The 18,609-nt window shown below is 54.4% G+C and overlaps 1 protein-coding gene across 2 annotated transcripts; it reads left to right on the plus strand.

Moving 5' to 3' along the window:
* Nucleotides 1–235: 235 nt before the first annotated feature.
* ZFHX2 (zinc finger homeobox 2) lies at nt 236–13,953 on the plus strand (the record flags this gene model as incomplete). 2 transcript variants are annotated; one of them, XM_081159130.1, is made up of 9 exons in its annotated part: nt 236–2,267; nt 2,451–2,968; nt 3,526–3,766; nt 5,037–5,111; nt 5,548–5,606; nt 7,289–7,489; nt 7,941–8,067; nt 8,235–11,717; nt 11,978–13,953. In XM_081159130.1, 9 exons carry the CDS (start codon nt 251–253, stop codon nt 12,955–12,957), a joined length of 7,701 nt encoding a protein of 2,566 aa, XP_081015256.1. In that variant the 3' UTR covers nt 12,958–13,953. The 2 variants fall into 2 exon arrangements, with proteins under 2 accessions (XP_081015256.1, XP_081015255.1); XM_081159129.1 differs by having other exon boundaries at nt 251–2,267; nt 5,548–5,618.
* Between the last annotated feature and the right edge of the window lie 4,656 nt (nt 13,954–18,609).

Consider the following 18,609-nt stretch of genomic DNA (forward strand, 5'->3'; position numbering starts at 1 on the left):
TCAGGGGAGAAATAAAGAGTTCTGATTTTAGACATGTTAAGTTTGAAGCCTGTTAGACACTAAGTGAAGCTTCAGTGTGGCAAATGGGTACCTGAGTCTGGTGCTCAGGGAAGAGGGTGGGGCTGGAGTAGTAGGAGAGTCAACTGCTGACTGTCTCCCCTGCTACCTGACAACACTGCTCTCTCTGTGTTTGTCTTACAGGGTATTGGCTGTCGTGCTGAGATGAACCCCCAGCACTCCTCCGTCTACCATGGCCACCCTTAGCTCATCCTCTACTGCTGGCACCACCCCAACCCCTGGGCACAATGCCCCCTCCCCGCCTCCGGACACCTCCTCCCCCGGCACCCCCCCTGATCTTGTCACCAAAGATCCCCCTGCTGCCCCCTCCACCTCTGAGAGCATGAGGCCCTCAGAATCAGGGAGACAGCCCCTGGATTCAGGCTGTGGCCTCATCCCACCAAAGGAGATTGGGGAGCCCCAAGAAGAGCCTGGCTATGGTGGTTTCCCACCAGAGGACAAGGAGCAGGAGGAGGAAGGAGGAGGGCTCCCTCCTGTGGACCTAAGCAACCATTTATTCTTCACAGCTGGCGGTGAGGCCTGCCTAGTGGCCAAGCTGTCCCTGCCAGGTGGCAGTGAACTGCTGTTACCAAAGGGCTTCCCCTGGGGCGAGGTAGACATCAAGGAAGAGCCCAACCTACCCCGCCCGCCCCCTGCACACCTCACTGCCCTTCACATCCAATATGGCTTTGACCCAATCCAAGGCTTTAGTTCTTCTGACCAAATTCTGTCCCATGATACCTCAGCGCCATCTCCGGCCGCCTGTGAGGGAAGGGATGGAGCCTTCTGGAGCTACCAGCTGGCACCAAACCCACCCAGAGATCCCAAAGATGGTCCCATCGGGAGCAGCGGGGGAGACCGCAGGGCACTGTTCTGGCTCTGCCTCCTGTGCCGCCTGGGTTTCAGCCGGCCCCAGGCCTTCATTGGTCATACACAGTCTCACGGGATGAAGCTGACCCCTGCTCAACACCAGGGCCTGCCGGGCAACCCAGCTGTGCTCCAGGAGGGGGATGAGGGCTGCATGGCCCTCCTAAGCTTTCTGGAACCAAAACCACCTGCCTGCCCCCCTTCAGAAATACCCCTTGACAACAGCAGCACAGTGAACCTAGAGGCGAATGTAGCCCAGACGGAAGATGGCCCCGCTGAGGCAGAAACACAGGCACTTGTTCTGCCCACAGAAGTCATGGCCCTCAGTCCACCCTCCCCATCCACAATCCCAGCAACCTGGGACCCCAGCCTAACCCAAGCCAAAGAATCACCAACGGCAGCAGGCGAGGCAGGGCCACATTGGTTCCCCGAGGGGCAAGAAGAGGATGGAGGGCTCTGTCCCCCACTCAACCAAAGTTCACCCACCTCCAAGGAGGGGGGCACTCTCCCTGTCCCAGCGGGCTCTCCTGAAGACCCCAGTGACCCTCCCCAGCCCTACCGCCTAGCTGACGACTACACTCCAGCCCCTGCAGCCTTCCAGGGCCTCAGCCTGTCCAGCCACATGTCTTTGCTACACTCACGCAACTCCTGCAAGACGCTCAAGTGTCCCAAGTGCAACTGGCACTACAAGTACCAGCAGACGCTGGACGTGCACATGCGGGAGAAGCACCCTGAAAGCAACAGTCACTGCAGCTACTGCAGCGCTGGGGGGGCCCACCCCCGCCTCGCACGCGGAGAAAGCTACAACTGTGGCTACAAGCCCTACCGCTGTGACATCTGCAACTACTCCACCACCACCAAGGGCAACCTCAGCATCCACATGCAGTCTGACAAGCACCTGGCCAACCTGCAGGGTTTCCAGGGAGGGCCTGGTGGGCAGGGAAGCCCCCCAGAGGCATCGCTGCCGCCCTCCTCAGGGGACAAGGAGCCCAAGACCAAATCATCCTGGCAGTGCAAGGTGTGCAGCTATGAGACCAACATCTCTCGCAACCTGCGCATCCACATGACCTCTGAGAAGCACATGCAGAATGTCCTCATGCTCCACCAGGGGCTGCCACTGGGCCTGCCACCTGGGCTGGTGGGGCCAGGCCCTCCGCCTCCAGCAGGGGCTGCCCCCACCACCACCCCTGAACTCTTCCAGTACTTTGGGCCACAGGCTCTAGGGCAGCCCCAGGCTCCCTTGCCTGGCCCTGGGCTGAGGCCAGACAAGCCCCTGGAGACCCAGCTGCTTCTCAACGGCTTCCACCAGCTCGGAGCACCTGCCCGAAAGTTCCCTACACCTGGTAAGCTCCTTGGGCTTTGCTCCTCTTCCCCTTCCCTCCCCCTTCCAGGGTTAAACTCAATTCCCTGCTCTCTCCTACTTAGGTAACCTCAGCACTATCCTCATTTACCCACCACCCACATTCCCACAGACCAAGCCGACCCTGCTCCATTCCTCTGGCCACTAATGTGTCTCTGTCCCCTAGCCCCTGGTAGCCTCTCCCCGGACACCCACCTGCCTCAAAGTCAGCTCCTGGGCTCCTTGTCTGATGGCCTGCCCACCTCGCCGCCCCCAGATGACAGCCCATCTCTGAAGGTATTCCGCTGCCTCGTGTGCCAGGCCTTCAGCACCGACAACCTGGAGCTGCTGCTCTACCACTGCAGCATGGGCCGCAGTCTCCCGGAGGCTGAATGGAAGGAGGTGGCTGGTGATACCCACCGCTGCAAACTCTGCTGCTATGGCACCCAGCTCAAGGCCAACTTCCAACTCCACCTCAAGACCGACAAACATGCTCAGAAGTACCAGCTGGCAGCTCACCTGAGGGAGGGCAGTGGGGCCACAGGCACTCCCTCCCTCATGCCTCTGGGAGATGGGACTCCTTATGGGTCTGTGTCCCCCCTGCACCTGCGCTGCAACATCTGTGACTTTGAGTCCAATAGCAAAGAGAAGATGCAGCTGCACGCCCGGGGGGCAGCCCATGAGGAAAACAGCCAGGTCTATAAGGTGAGGGGCAGAAAAGCCTGGGGTGAAGGGCAGAACAGACAGCCTCTGGGGAGAGGGAAGAAGGCATGGGGATGGATATGCAGAATGGGAAAGGGATGGGAAAACCCATCGTGGCAGAACTTGAGAAAAAGGTACATATGCACCAGGGTAATATGCTATTTAGTAAAAACATGTGGAGAAAGAGACCAAGGATGGTGGACTTGGATAAAGTGAATCCGATATTTTATTCAGCTTTTGTTTGGGCTAGAGGGAGGAATCTGCCTCTGCTCAGCCCATCTTATCGCCAGAAGTTTAAGAACAGAATGAGATTCCATTCACAAACTAGGAGAGTCCAGGATGGGTAGGAGGAAGAGAAGAATGGGGGGGGGGGGGGGAAGCAGTGATACTCTAATGCTCAGGTGGCCTTAGGAAGGAATAGGGGAGCTCAGGAGGGTGGAAGGGCTTGGTAGGGAGGGGCTGATGCCGGTCAGGCTCCCTTGCAGGAAGGCAAAGGAGCCCCCAAGATCTGGAGGTGTCTGTTCCTTCTGGGCCTGAGTAGCCTCTTTCTGTTTTTCCAGTTTCTGCTGGAGATGGAGGGGCCAGCAGCAGGGGCAGAGCTGGGGCTGTTCCGCTGTCTGCTGTGTGCCTGGGAGACGCCCTCTCGCCTGGCCATGCTGCAGCACCTGCGAGCACCAGCCCATCGTGATGCCCAAGCCCAGCGGCGCCTACAGTTGTTACAAAGTGGCCCAGTAGCTGAGGAAGGGTTCTCAGCTCTTCAGAGCATCCTGAGCTTCAGCCACGGACAGCTCCGGACTCCAGGTGAGGAAGAGGGGACTGGAGGGGAAGGGTGGGCAGGGAGGGCAGCTGGCACGGGAGTTGAGGGCTGACGAGAAAGTGATACAAGGAGGAATGGGTCTGTGGGCACTCAATAGCAGGTGGAAAGGAGCTGTAAAGAGGTGACAAAACCAGATATCAGGAACAGTGGGGCTGCCGAGCAAAGGGGGAAACAAGAGGCTGTTGGAGGGAGGAGGCAGAGAAGGGCATGGACTTTGTTAGGTAGAGAACAGAGAACAGGAAGAGAGATGAGGAGTCACCCAGTGATTCCAAGTATTGACCAGTGTCCTAGCAATGCTGGGTAAGGGGTAGGCAGGAGCTGGTCAGGAACATCAGAGGCAGAAAGAAAAGAATGGGCCAGGACATATCAGAAACTGATGGGAGCTGTGGGCATGGTCTGAAGGCAGCATGGGAAGCCCTTGACAAGCTCCCCAGCCTTTTCCTGTCTCCTAGGAGGTCTTCAGCCTGAAGGCTGGGCTGAGGGTCCCCCAAGGCAGCTCAGGTTGTACCTGTAGAAACTGAACGGCCCATCAGGTGCCACTGACTCAGACAGTGCAGGATGAGGGCCTGGAAGGGGCTGTCAGAGGTGCACAGAGCGTCCAGGCTTCATAGAGGCCAGTGGTGGGTGAGGGTGAGGGCACGGACAGCAGGAACCAGGAATAGGCAGCATTGACTGGTGCTAATTGAATTGCCAATATGCTGGCTGGAGTTAAGTGCCGGAGGGGCCCAGATCAATAGCTAACGATCCTGGCGCAAGGCTGAATGGAGTTAAGGAACTTTAACACTTTAATTAGGCCGCCACCGAAAATAAATTCCTACACATCTGTCAATTCTTGCTTGAGTGGTAATCTCCTCTCCCAGTTAGACCTCTGCCTCCTGCTCACCACAGCTGCTTCCATTCAACCTCACCTTCCTTCTTCAATGCCCTCCCTCTACATTTCTGGGCTCCTCACTTCCAGGATCAGTCAAGTCAAGGAGCTGAGTTTGGTCCTGTATCTGTTACCTGCCACTGGACTTGTTTGCTCATCTTCAAGTGACAGGGCTGGACTCCCAGAGATGATTCTTAGATCCTACCAATTCTAACTGTAATTCTCTCCCCTTGTCCTCTGCAATTCTTTTTGCCCTCCCCTGCCTGTTGATTTATCCATCTGTTTTCTCCCTCATTGCCTGGCTGCTTGTCCTGCTTTCTCTGCTCTATCTCCTCCCCATCCTGATGCTTCATCCTTGTAAGCTGACTCTCCCCTCACTCTCACAGGGAAGGCTCCTGTTGCCCCCTTCCCTGAGCCACCCACCCCTGAGAAAGATGCCCAGAGCAAGACAGAACAATTGGGTGAGTTGCTCATTTGGTCCTTTTCCCTCCATCCCTTGGCCCCCCCACCCCAATCCTAATACATTCTGAGATGTTCACGGAACCTTGCAGTAACCCACACACCCAGCAAGGCTCAGGATAAAGGAGCCAAAGTGATCAAAAGAAAGGACACATCAGAGGGAAGGGAGGCAGAGCCACAGAAGGCTCGGTGCTTCTATTCTCTTCGAGGACCCAAACCTGGCCATCCTGCTAACCTGGGGTCAGCCCTGCTGAGTCAGCCTCCCCTCACTGTACTCAGTATAGCTCTACTTTCTTTCCCTTTCTCCCTTTCCCCAGAGCCCAACCCCCTACTTTGGAAGCTCTGTGCTACAAATCAGGTCATCTTAAGAGCTGGGGGTCTGTGAAAGGAAGAGGGAGGTCTGTAGAATCTCTTAATCTCCTCTCCTTTCATCTTCAGCTTCTGAAGAGGCAGAGAACAAGACTGGCCCTCCTGGAGACAGTGCCAGCCAGACCACGGTCAGAACTGGGGTAACTGGGAAGAGCTGAGGGGGGTGGGGATCTAGTTTTATTGAGATCTGCTCATGTTCTGAAGGCAGAAATTATAATCAGCAGAGCTTTACAGAGATTTCAGACTGAAGACCTAATTTTGTCGTGCTTGTGACTTATTTCATTCAGAATACATCTAAGAAATTCCACCTGGGCCCAGTTATGGGTGTTGAGCACCAACAGGGGGCAGAGCTGGCCCCCAGGGGTGGAGCACTGAGGGAGATGAGGAAAGAATGGCAGGAATTGGAGGGAAATGTGAAGAGAGAAGCTGTATTGAGGGCAGGAAAAATTGGAGGTAGGCAGAGGGAGGAAAGAAGTGAAGAAATGAAGAGAGAAAGGCAAAACCAAAAAAACTAGCTGCTGCCCAGCTCTTTATTTCTGCCATGGGAAGAAAGACAACCAGATGTGGATGTTCATCTCCTGCCGGAAGCCCTGAACCTGGATGGAAGTGTTCTGGCACCACCTCCTGAGAGCAGAGGCACCAGCCCAGATGATTCACCCAGACAGCAACCTCTGCAAATCTCTAAGTCTCCAGACCCAGTCCTCTGCCTGACCTAGGCAGGCCCCAGTAGTTTAGCTCTGTGGCCTGATTGATTTTGGGGGACTCCCAGCCTTTGGTCTTGAGGTGCCATCCTGTGCCTCACAGCTCTCCAAACTGGAGCTGCAATATGCAGTATTTATCATGACTGCTTTCCTGCAAACTGCTGTAGTAATGGCTTATGTCCTCAGCTTTCCCTCCTCCTAACTCCTACTCCCTCAACAGACCCACTCAGATGTCTGCTCCTAGGCCTAGGTACATTCAGATGAGCATCCCTTTTCTGGCACACAGGCCTGGACTGATAGCAGAGGGGGAAGGATAGGAAGTGAGCCAGGGAGACAAATGCAGGCTGGCAGACAGGCAATCAGGTGACTAAGGGGGAAACAGGGGCTTCCCAGGCCCTACCCCAGGCTCCTCAGTCCCACCCTCCAGAGGTGTGGGTGGTAATGCACTAAAAGAGCCAGGCCAGAATTTCCTGAGCCACTGGGGGAGCTATGGTGAATGTTTGTATTAAGAAGAGAAGAAAAATAAAAGAAGGAAAAGAAAGTGGAAACTGCTGAGCCTCTGAGGGAGAATGAGCTGGCTTCTGAGCAGACAGGTAGGGAGGGCGCCTACCTGAGACACTTAGTTCAGGGGCCTTGGGGAGGCACAAAGACCAAGACAAGGGAGACTCTGGGTCCTGGAAGTGCCAGAGGGAAGGGGAACCATTTCAGGGAGAAGATACAGGCAGTGTGAGGGTGGTTAAGAAAAGAAAACTAAATCCCTGGGAGGTAGGTACAGGGCTTGTACTGTCAGCTGGAGAACTGAGTAGGGCAGCAGAAACAGGGAAAGACACACCGAAGAAAAAGAAGCCAGGATGGAGGGAGAGGGCCAGACAAAGAAAGAAGGCAAGGCAAGGTGGTGGCCTAGCTTAGGCCTTTGTCCCAGTCCATGGGAAATGAGGGAGGAGCCAACTTTCAGGACTGTGGTTGGGTCCACAGTGATGCCTTCCTCTTGGGCTCACTCCTCCTCTATTGGGAGTGGGGGATTTTGCTGTGTCCAGGAGCCCAAAGGATGAGTGATGGTAGGTCCCACCTGTCCCTGACACCCCATCCACCTCCCATGTGTCCCCCAGGTATACTGCTGTCCATACTGCAGCTTCCTGAGCCCAGAGTCTGAGCAGGTGAGGGCTCATGCACTCTCTCAACATGCAGTGCAGCCCAAGTACAGGTGCCCACTGTGCCAGGAGCAGCTGGTGGGCCGGCCTGCCCTGCACTTCCACCTGAGCCACCTTCACAACGTGGTGCCGGAGTGCGTTGAGAAGCTGCTGCTTGTGGTGAGTACAGGCTGGGTGAATACTCATGCAGGGCCCTGTAAGGCCCGGCAGGAGGAGCAAGAAGGGAGGCAAAGGAGGGGGTGCTTGGCTAGTGTGTGTGTTGGGGGTGGGTGTTGGTGAAGGAAACAGCATTTTACAGATTTGAAAGTAGATTTTAGGGTTGGAGGGAACCTCACAGTGGAGCTTATCTAATAAGTTGCCTCTACTTGCCTGTGAGGAAGCTAAGCATTTCCTTCACTTCCACTAAGTCCTGAGAAGAGCTGTTCCACAGCAGGCCTGGGTGGTCAGACAGGAGAGGTGCAGCCCAGGCCCTTTCCTCTGTGGGTGGGAAAAGCAGACGTTAGGTGGGAGGTTTGTCCAGAGGAGGCTGGAGCTGTGAAAAAGGGCTGGGCACAGGCATAGGAGTAGCCAGGGGTTGGGAGGGAAGTCACTGGGATTTCTTCCCTTACAGGCCACAACCGTAGAGATGACCTTTATGACCAAAGTGCTGCCTGGGCCCTCTCTCAGCCCTCTGGGGGATGGCCCAGAGCCCCTGGCTCCCAGGCCAGAGCCTGCACCCAGCAGAGACCAGGCAGCAGGTAAGGAAGGGATGGCAAACCTCCCAAGGTGGCAGGAAAGGGGACCTGGGCTACACAGACCATGAAGGTCTGAAGGCAACTGAGGCAAGGATCAGTTGCCCTAGATATTGAATGGGTGGGGTTTGACTTAAAGTTCCCTTCTCATTGCAACCCCTTCTCTCCCCTAGAAGGCCCTCACCTGACCCCAGAAGCGAGTCCCGATTCTCTTCCTGAGCCTCCCCTGCCCTCAGCTGAGGCCCCAGACAAGCCCACAGGAAGCCCTGACCAACCCCCCTCTCCAGCCCCATCTCCAGCCCCTCGACTTGATGCCCAGGCTGAAGAAATGGCTCCTCCATCCACTATGACTGAGGAGGAAGAGGGGACTGCTGGAGAGCTCCGCCCTGCAGAACCAGCTCCAGCTGACTCTCGACACCCTTTGACCTATCGGAAGACCACCAACTTTGCCCTGGACAAGTTTCTGGACCCTGCCCGGCCCTATAAGTGCACTGTGTGTAAAGAGTCCTTCACACAGAAGAATATCCTCCTGGTCCATTATAACTCTGTCTCCCACCTGCACAAGATGAAGAAGGCTGCCATTGACCCCTCCAGCCCTGCCCGGGGAGAGGCTGGCACAGCACCTGCTACCCCTGCTGCCACAGACAAGCCCTTTAAGTGCACAGTCTGCCGAGTCTCCTACAACCAGAGCTCCACCCTGGAGATCCACATGCGCTCAGTTCTGCACCAGACTCGTTCACGGGGGTCCAAGACTGATGCCAAGACTGAGGGACCAGACCGTGGTGGCCAAGAAGAGCCCAAAGAAGGCGAAACTGAGGGGGAGGCAGGCACTGATAAGAAGGGCCCCGACCCCAATGGCTTCATATCTGGATTGCCCTTCTTGTCTCCTCCTCCCCCTCCCTTGGACCTACACCGATTCCCAGCTCCTCTCTTCACCCCACCTGTCCTGCCCCCTTTCCCTTTGGTGCCCGAATCACTGCTTAAGCTCCAGCAGCAGCAGCTGCTCCTGCCCTTCTACCTCCATGACCTCAAGGTGGGGCCTAAGCTGGCATTGGCTGGGCCTGCGCCCCTGCTATCTCTGCCAGCTGCCACCCCTCCTCCCCAACCCCCACCCCCAAAGGCAGAGCTGGCTGAGCAGGAATGGGAGCGGCCCCCCATGGCTGAAGAGGGAACCGAGGCAGGGACAGCCTCACCCCCTCAACCAACACCCAATGAGGCAACCTGCACTGCAGCTAAAGCCCTTCTAGAAAACTTTGGCTTTGAGCTGGTGATCCAATACAATGAGGGGAAACAGGCTGTACCCCCTCCTCCGACCCCACCCCCACCAGAAGCCCTGGGGGGTGGGGATAAGCTGGCCTGCAGGGCCTGTGGGAAACTCTTCTCTAATATGCTCATCCTCAAGACACACGAGGAGCATGTCCACTGCCGCTTTTTGCCCTTTGAGGCCCTGAGCCGTTATGCTGCTCAGTTTCGAAAGAGCTATGATAGCCTGTACCCGCCCCCTGCAGAGCCTCCCAAACCTCCTGATGGGTCTCTGGATTCACCTGCTCCCCAACTGGGTCCACCCTTCTTGGTGCCAGAGCCTGAGACAGGGGGGGCCCATCCCCCTGAGGAGCGAAGCCGGACAGGAGGACACTGGCCCTCCGAGGAGGAAGAAAACTCCAGAGGGAATCTTCCTCCCCTAGTGCCTGCAGGCCGCCGATTCTCCAGAACCAAGTTCACAGAGTTCCAGACCCAAGCTCTGCAGTCTTTCTTTGAGACCAGTGCCTACCCCAAGGATGGAGAGGTGGAGCGGCTTGCAAGTCTCTTGGGCCTGGCTAGCCGTGTGGTGGTAGTGTGGTTCCAGAATGCCCGCCAGAAAGCACGCAAAAATGCCAGTGAAGGGGGGCCTACACCAACAGTAGGAGGCACTGGGGGAGTCTCTGGCTGCAGGCGCTGCCACACCACCTTCTCCTGTGTTTTTGAGTTGGTTCGACACCTTAAGAAATGCTATGATGACCAGCCCACGGAAGAGGAAGAGGAAGAGGCAGAGAGAGGGGAAGAGGAAGAAGAGGTAGAGGAGGAAGACGCAGAGGAGGAACAGGGCCTGGAACCCCCCAAAGGGCCCAAGGTCCCATCACCAGAACCTCCAGACAGAGAGGAGCTGAGCCAAGCAGAAGCAACAAAGCCAGACAGCAGAGAGCCTGAAGGGAGGCCTCCTCCTTCACCAACCCCATTCCACACCTGTGACCAGTGTGCCATGTCTTTCCCCAGCCAGGACCTCCTGACAAGTCACCGCAGACTGCATTTCCTGCCATCTGTGCAGCCTAGTGCTTCCCCACACCTCATAGATCTGCCCTTGCTGGTGTTTGGGGAGCGAAACCCCCTAGTGGCAGGCACTCCACCAGTGCCAGGGCCACCGCTCAAAAGGAAGCTTGAGGATGGCAGCCTGTCCCCCACGGGCAGTGAAGCAGGGGGTGGAGGGGAGGGTGAGCCTCCCAGGGACAAGCGCCTGCGCACCACCATCCTGCCTGAGCAGTTGGAGATCCTGTACCGCTGGTACATGCAGGACTCCAATCCGACACGCAAGATGCTCGACTGCATCTCTGAAGAAGTGGGGCTCAAAAAGCGGGTGGTGCAGGTCTGGTTCCAGAATACCAGGGCCCGAGAGAGGAAAGGCCAATTTCGAGGCACCTCTGGGGGAGTGCCCAATCCGGCAGTCAAGCCCTCTGTCACACCCACCCCTGCACCCTTCCCCAAGTTCAACCTCTTGTTGGGAAAGGTGGATGATGGGACTGGGAGGGAGGCTCAAAAGAGAGAAGCACCTGCTTTTCCCTATCCCACAGTCACCCCTACTATAGGGCCCCTGCCTTTTCTGCCTCCTGGGAAGGAGGCCACCACCCCAACACCAGAGCCACCTCTACCTCTCCCACCTCCCCCTCCCCTTCCCCCCAGTGAGGATGAGGGCCCAGAGGAACCTGTGAAAGCTTCTCCAGAGAGTGAGGCTTGCAGTCCATCTGCAGGAGATCTAAGTGATTCATCTGCTTCCAGCCTGGCGGAACCAGAGTCCCCTGGGGCTGGAGGGACCAGTGGGGGACCAGGTGGGGCCGGGCTTCCAGATGGAATGGGGCAGCGGCGCTACAGGACCCAGATGAGCAGCCTGCAGCTGAAGATCATGAAAGCCTGCTATGAAGCCTACCGCACCCCCACCATGCAGGAGTGCGAGGTGCTGGGGGAGGAGATTGGGCTGCCCAAGAGAGTCATCCAGGTCTGGTTCCAGAATGCCCGTGCCAAGGAAAAGAAGGCCAAACTGCAGGGGGCAGCAGTTGGTGGGGCTGGGGGCAGCAATGAGGGCCCCTTGGGAGCCCAGCGCACGGACTGCCCCTACTGTGACGTCAAGTACGATTTCTATGTCTCCTGCCGAGGCCATCTCTTTTCCCGCCAGCACCTGGCCAAGCTCAAGGAGGCAGTCCGAGCCCAACTGAAGAGTGAAAGCAAGTGCTACGACTTGGCCCCAGCACCTGAGGCATCCCTGGCTCCCAAGGCCCCAACTGCCACCACACCTGCCTCTGTGCCCCTTGGGGCTGCCCCAGCCCTGCCTCGCTTGGCCCCAGTTCTCTTGTCCGGCCCAGCTCTGGCCCAGCCCCCATTGGGCAGTTTAGCTCCTTTCAATTCAGGTGAGTGGAAGGTTGGGAGGAGTTGGAATTCAGAGAGCATTTCCCTCTAATGACATGCCCTCCCTTTTCCCTCTTGATTCTTCCCATCTCCTATAGCCTGTGGTCTTCCTTTGTTTCAGGCTCCTGGGGGAAAGAAGGGAGGAAAGGGAGCATGGAGGCTAGTGGTGGGAATGAGTGAGTGAGGCTGGAGGTAGCCTATAGCAGGAAGGATGAGGGGCCATGAGGTAGCTAATCCTTCATCATTCCTTTCATCTTCCTAGGCCCTGCAGCCTCCTCAGGCCTTCTTGGCCTCGCCACTTCAGTCCTGCCTGCTACCACAGTGGTCCAGACTGCTGGCCCAGGCTGCCCCTTACCTCAGAGACCTGTGCCCGACCAAATCAACACCTCCACAGCAGGCACCAATGACCCCACCCCGGGCCCACCTACTGAGCCCTCTGGGGACAAGGTCTCTGGTGAGCGAAAACCAATTGCAGCCCCTACCAACTCTTCCACTGATGCCCTCAAGAACCTCAAAGCATTGAAGGCCACCGTCCCAGCCCTGTTGGGGGGCCAGTTCCTGCCCTTCCCACTGCCCCCTGCAGGAGGGGCCACACCACCGGCTGTCTTTGGCCCCCAGTTACAGGGGGCCTACTTCCAACAGCTTTATGGCATGAAGAAGGGGCTATTTCCCATGAACCCTGTGATACCTCAGACACTCATCGGACTGCTCCCCAATGCCCTCCTGCAGCCACCACCCCAGCCCCCCGAGCCCACAGCCACAGCACCTCCAAAGCCTCCCGAACTGCCTGCTCCAGGAGAGGGGGAGGCCGGGGAGGCCGACGAGCTGCTGACAGGCAGCACTGGTATCTCCACTGTGGATGTGACCTACCGTTACCTGTGCCGCCAGTGCAAGATGGCATTTGACGGGGAGGCCCCGGCCACTGCTCATCAGAGATCCTTCTGTTTCTTTGGGCGGGGCTCTAGTGGTTCCGTGCCACCCCCTCTTCGGGTGCCCATCTGCACCTACCACTGCCTGGCATGTGAGGTGCTGCTGAGTGGGCGTGAAGCCCTGGCTTCCCACCTGCGCTCCTCGGCCCACAGGCGAAAGGCGGCCCCACCCCCAGGGGGCCCACCCATTACCGTCACCAACGCAGCCACTGCTGCCACGGCTGCCGTGGCTTTTGCCAAAGAGGAAGCAAGATTACCTCACACGGACTCCAACCCAAAAACTACTACTACCTCTACACTTCTAGCTTTATAAACAGATAAACCAAGATCTGGGGGGAGGGGAGGGCCTCAGGGCTTCCTCTCTTATCCCAAAGGGTGTCTGATGGGACCTCAAATCCCTCACCCCAATCTTCAGCTCCGCCCACCTCATGGGAATCTTTCAGTTCCCTCCCTCAGTGGGCTTCACACACACACCCCCTCCAGCAGCATCCTGCCTCCTCCCCTCCCCCAGATATACTCCTCCACAACTCCTAGCCCTGTGTCTTCACAGACACACCCTCATCTTGTCATCCTGACCATTCATGTCTGCCCTGCCCACCACACACAGAATCTGTCCTTCAGTCTTTCCCCACTGAATTCCCAGTCACACCCCAACTCCTATAAACACACACACAAATACATGTTCTCCCATGCTGTTCCACTGACTGAGAACACCAAAAAAAAAAAAAAAAGAAAAAAGGAAAGGAAAAAGAAACCCCAAGACAAAGAAGGGGGAAGGAAAATAAACTGTTGCTCCCTCTTCTCCTTCCTGCCCCCTTGTCTAGAGCACCATACTGCTCAAAAACTTTCCAAATACCCAACTGGCTCTCAAGATTGGAGCCTGGGCTGGGCAGGGAGCCCACAAAACTAACCAAACTTTAGGTCTGGGGGTGGAGAAATGCTCCCAGCTCACTCTCCTTACACTCCCTCACCTGGCAGGGGAGTCCCTGTGGCTTGGACTCTAGGGGAAGCTGCCACCAGGAACCCCTCTGCCAATCCCCACCCTGCATCCTGGGAACTGCAGTAATTTATTCTCAAAGGCTTTAAACAGATCCTCTCAGCAGCCGTGGGCCTGCTCCTTATCCCAGCCCTGCCATGTGGGGGTCCAGCCTCTGGGACCGGCGCTGTCCACCAAACGGCAAATCCAAAGTTCTTGAAAAAAAAAAAAAAACCCACAAAACTGAAACACACACAACCAAAAAGGAGAGAACGCACACATGTGCATGGGAGCAAGAGATGGAGAGACCAGAGGAATGAACTAAAGAAAAACAAACTTGGAAAATACAGAAAAAAACCTGAAAACTCTCCTATCAAATGTGTTTTTTTCCTGTTTGTGTCACTTCTCCCCATTTTAAGGGTTTCTTGAAAGCACCTCATCTTTGGAAGATCAAACAGCTTTAAATCCTTGCATGGGTATGGTGATCCTGGGGACAAAGCAGTGCAGCCTTGCCCTGGTCATGCCCAGCGGGGGGGGGGGGGGGCTGGTAATGGGGAGAAGCCTGGAGACTGGGAGACACATCCTTGCCTCTGAATTGAGTATTTATCAGGAGAGGTAATATCCCCTCATTCCCAGCTGTGAGAAAAGCCAGTGCTGCTAAAAATGTCTTGGCAGTGCCAGAAGGAAAGGGGGACAGGGCAGTATGGTGTTTGAATTTTGGGTATGCTTTTTTCATATAGCTAACCACCGTTTCTTACTCATTTCTTTTACAAACCCTTACTCTTCTTTCCCTCCCTGTGGCCCCTTCACATTTTGGTCACTTCTTAAACCTCCTTGCTTGTGGGGATGCTTGTTCCCCATCTGTGTTCTTCCCCTTTGTCCTCTGCCCTGGCGCCTGCTCCCTTCAGCCCAGCCCCTCCAGTAAGCAGCAGCTGCTGGGGGCACCCCAAAAGGAGTCAGAGCATGTGGTGAGGCCCATGGGGGCCAGAACATGATTGTGGGGAGATGGGTGGGCAAGGAGATGACTGAAGCACAAGGTGAATCTCTGACAGGGTGATACCACCAACAAGAGGGATGAGCTGGGACACGGTTCCCCAATTCTATCCTAATTGTCTCTGTAAGCATCAGGTGGTAAGTGTAGCAACCCCAAAGCCCAGCTAAAGTGAAATAGGGTGGAGAAGTAGGTGTTTTATTTTAGCAAAGAAAAGCCCCCAAAACTTTCCCAGTCCTCCAGATAGTATCTTCTACTACTCTTGCCCCTAAGAACTTCCCTTGTGAGGGAGTCTGCTTCCAGACTTTCTCCCTTCAGGCTTCTTCCACTCCCATTCTCCGTTTCATATACACACACACATTGAGCCAGCCCTGGATTTGGATTTCCCAGTCTCTGTCACTCCACTCTGTGAACATGTTAATACTGAAGCAGTGGCTTATGTGCAGAAAAGATGGAAAGGGGGGAGGGGGTTAAGAATGGCTGTCCCTAGTCCCTGTATGTTCTGTGAATCTCACTTCCGGTCCCCTTCATTTCTAAAATTAAAAGCTCCAACTCTAGCAAACTGGGGTGGGGTGGAATTAGTTATTCTGATGATGCCAAAAATGCCAGTTACAAATGCAAGCAGGAGGCTAGAAACTGGCCTACTGTGGTCTTGCTCTTGCTGCCACCTTCCCTCACCTCTCTCTCTTGCACCCCTCCCTTCTTCCCTATCCTTTTTCTCCTGTTGAAATTCTGTGTACAAACTATTTTCTTAGCAGCATGTGTATGAGGAAAGAAGCTTTTTCATTCTGCTTTCTGGGAATGTGACTTGTGTATAAAATTCGAAAACAAAAAATTAAAAAAAAAAAAAATAGGAGAAACAGAGGAAACATTTTAAAGAAAACCTTGGCAAACACCTGGCATGGGATGATCAGAGGTGTGGTGTCATGCATTTTAGGGATTTACAGCAGTGTAGCTTGGCTTCAGTTAGAACCATGAATGTTTTCACCAGGAGTTAATATAGCCAGAAATCCCTCCCCTCTGGCCCTCCAACATACTCTTTTACACCTAGATACCCTGGCCTGGAGACACCAGAGACATTCACAATAGTAGACAGGAGCAACTGTCCTTATCAGGAACCCTGTGATTTGGGGGATGAGTCTGGCTGACTCTGCTGACTTGGGTCAATCAGCATGCTTCTGGAGGGTACACCACTCCATGTTCCTAGTGGCTGGAAGCACCCCCGCCCCTAACCCCTTTCTCAGATCAGGAGTCCTCAGCGCTCCTGTTCCAGAAATGTGCAGTGAGCTGTTCCGATGGGCAGAAGCCGAGTCAGCACAGCCCTATGCAGAATGCTAGAGGTGAACACCTGGCTTGACTCCTGTTGCTTCTGTGCAGTAGTAACCCCAACTCAAGCACCTGACATAGCAACATCTATTATGTAGAATACTCCACAGCCCTAAAGTGAGCCTGAATCGATGGTTCCTAAGATGGGTCTTCCATGGCTTGTGGCAAAGGCCTAGGGTTTCTGACATACGTGGGTCCTAAAACATCCAAATTCTGGTCCATCCTACTTACTGCCCAGGTCAGTACCAGAAGGCAGGAGGTGGAAATGACCTTGGTTGTCTTTGCTCTAAACCAGAGTCTGGGTGGGGATGGCTTAAGGTATCCAACTCTCAAGTAGGAACAAAAATCAAAATCTGTAGAAGAATATGAGAATCTAAAGCCTTACTGGCTAAATGGGGTAGAGTCTGCAATAGGACCACAAAAAGACACCTGTTCTTCCCCCCACCCTCTAGCCCCTTAAGTGTACTTACAGAAGCATGCACAAGAACAAAAAATGCCAACTATTCCAGGTACAATATCATCTACCTCCTTAATTTCCTTGTATTTGTTCTTTTCAGGGTTTATAGACCAGATCACTGATTCCCCAAATCGTCACCACCCTGATCTGCTTTGACACATTTGCTCAGGCAATCATTCACCTGTGTAATGTTCATTCCTGAAGTACAGAGTTTTGTATATATAGCCGCCAACAAGATAAGCAAGCACATGGTCAGAAACAGCAGCAGAACCGTGTAGACAGAGCTGCAGGGATACACACAAATGCAGCAAGTATAGGCCCCATGGGCATAAAGGCACAGGGGACATGTCCCAGACCCAACACCAACACTCCCCTAAGTAGAAACACCCTCCAATACATACTAATTTTCTTCACACAACAGTAGGTAGGAAAAGCTTATACACAAGGAAATGTAACTAGTGTCAGGAAAGGTGGCCAAATGTGAACATTAATCCATGAGGAAAGGATCTTACACTCCTTTGGAGCATGACTCTAGGGAGGGGAGGGATGTAGAAGAGAAATCAGGAGAAAATTCTGGGGGAAACTTATATGCAACACAGGGGTAAACTGGGCTGGGACTCTGTGCTATAGGAAGGGCCAGGTACTGGGGAGCATTTCCTTCTAGGTTGCAGTGGGGAGCTCAAACCATCAGTGGGGAGCAATAGTGAGAAAACTGTAAGCCAGGAGGATGACATTTCTAGAGGACTAAGGAAGAAATGCCCCCAATACCAAGGAAGCTCTTGCTACAAGAAAGGTGTAGATCCAGCCTCAGGGTCTACAGCACTACAGCTTGGATACATTGTGAAAAGGTTCAGAGGAAAGGAAAGCAAGGGAGAGGACATGGGTAGGAGACCTAGACAATGGCTCAAGTTTTGGGAAAGATGGGAAGTGATCCCCAGGGAATGCCTCAGGGAGAGACTAACTTTATGGAAAGAACATATACTTGGGTGAAGACCCACCCCCTTATTCTCCATATAGACGACCCCGACAGCCTTCCACACAGGATGGATAAATGGCATTATTCCTTGTCGGTGTATCTTGCGGCTCCCAAGCATGTTGATTATCAGTGGACCAGAAAGAAGGTGATGGGGGATGGTTACCTGAGATTGACTCATAATCCTTCCCAACCATACACACGTTCTTACACAAATAATGGCTAAAACATCAGAAGTAACCAGCAGGTGCTCAGCACTGCCCACATACACAGCCCCTCCCTGAGACCAAGCCTGCATCATCTTCTCAACTGGAAGGACCTGCGCTGTGCTCACTCCTGGAGAGTCCACCAAGTGCTCAAACAACAGCATCATCTGCAACCTGCTGAGTATCAGCAGTGGGCTAGGTCCTGCACTGGGCTCACTTACTTCCGCAGCTGGGACCTTGACCTGCCTCGAGAGAGAAGTATAACAGGACCCATCCTGCATAAGCCACATTATCCACACCAATCTGACTAGACCCCAGAGAGCAACTTCCTGACAGCGCTCCTCACCTAGAGGTTCGCAGCGGTGAGCCAGAATCTGGGGTGAAAGGAAGAGGACATTCTGCTTGTTCCCTAAGGGAGTCTTCTGTGATGATTACTGTCAGTGGGAAGCATAGTTCTCACAGGTTAAATCTGCCTGATTTGACCTCACAGTCACCTCTTTTCCTCCTGCTGCCCCACTTAAAACGCACATCCACACATCCCACAACACATATAACATACATGACAACATAAAGACATGACTGTGGTTAGGGAGGAAGAAGAAAGATGCAAAAGGCGTGATAACTCCAGACTAGATCAACTGTCCCACAAGGTGACTTCCATCTCTTAGAAGTGTTTCTCAGAGTTTCGACCACCTGTGTCATGGTCACCTGAGTGCTTGTTTAAAATGCATATTCCTGGACCACATGCAGGCCTACTGAATCAGAAACTCCTGAAGGGATTTTGTGCTCTCTGGAGTTTAAGAAACACTAATTTAGACCTCTCAGCCCCATATATATCTGTGACCTGCCCCCAACTCTCCAGCACCTAGAGCCCAGCCAGGAGCCTAGCATCACCTCAGATTGTCTTCTTGATTGCACTGACATCAACCCCACCTCCAATATTTTGGAAGTCTGATTGTGTCTTCTGCTTATGTCAGCTGTTCTTGAACAGGAGAAAAGTTACAGCCATTGTCCACTCACCCCTTAGCTGAGCACT

This window comes from Miniopterus schreibersii (genome assembly GCF_964146895.1).
Source record: "Miniopterus schreibersii genome assembly, chromosome: 1".
In the NCBI taxonomy this organism is placed as follows: Eukaryota; Metazoa; Chordata; class Mammalia; order Chiroptera; family Miniopteridae; genus Miniopterus; species Miniopterus schreibersii.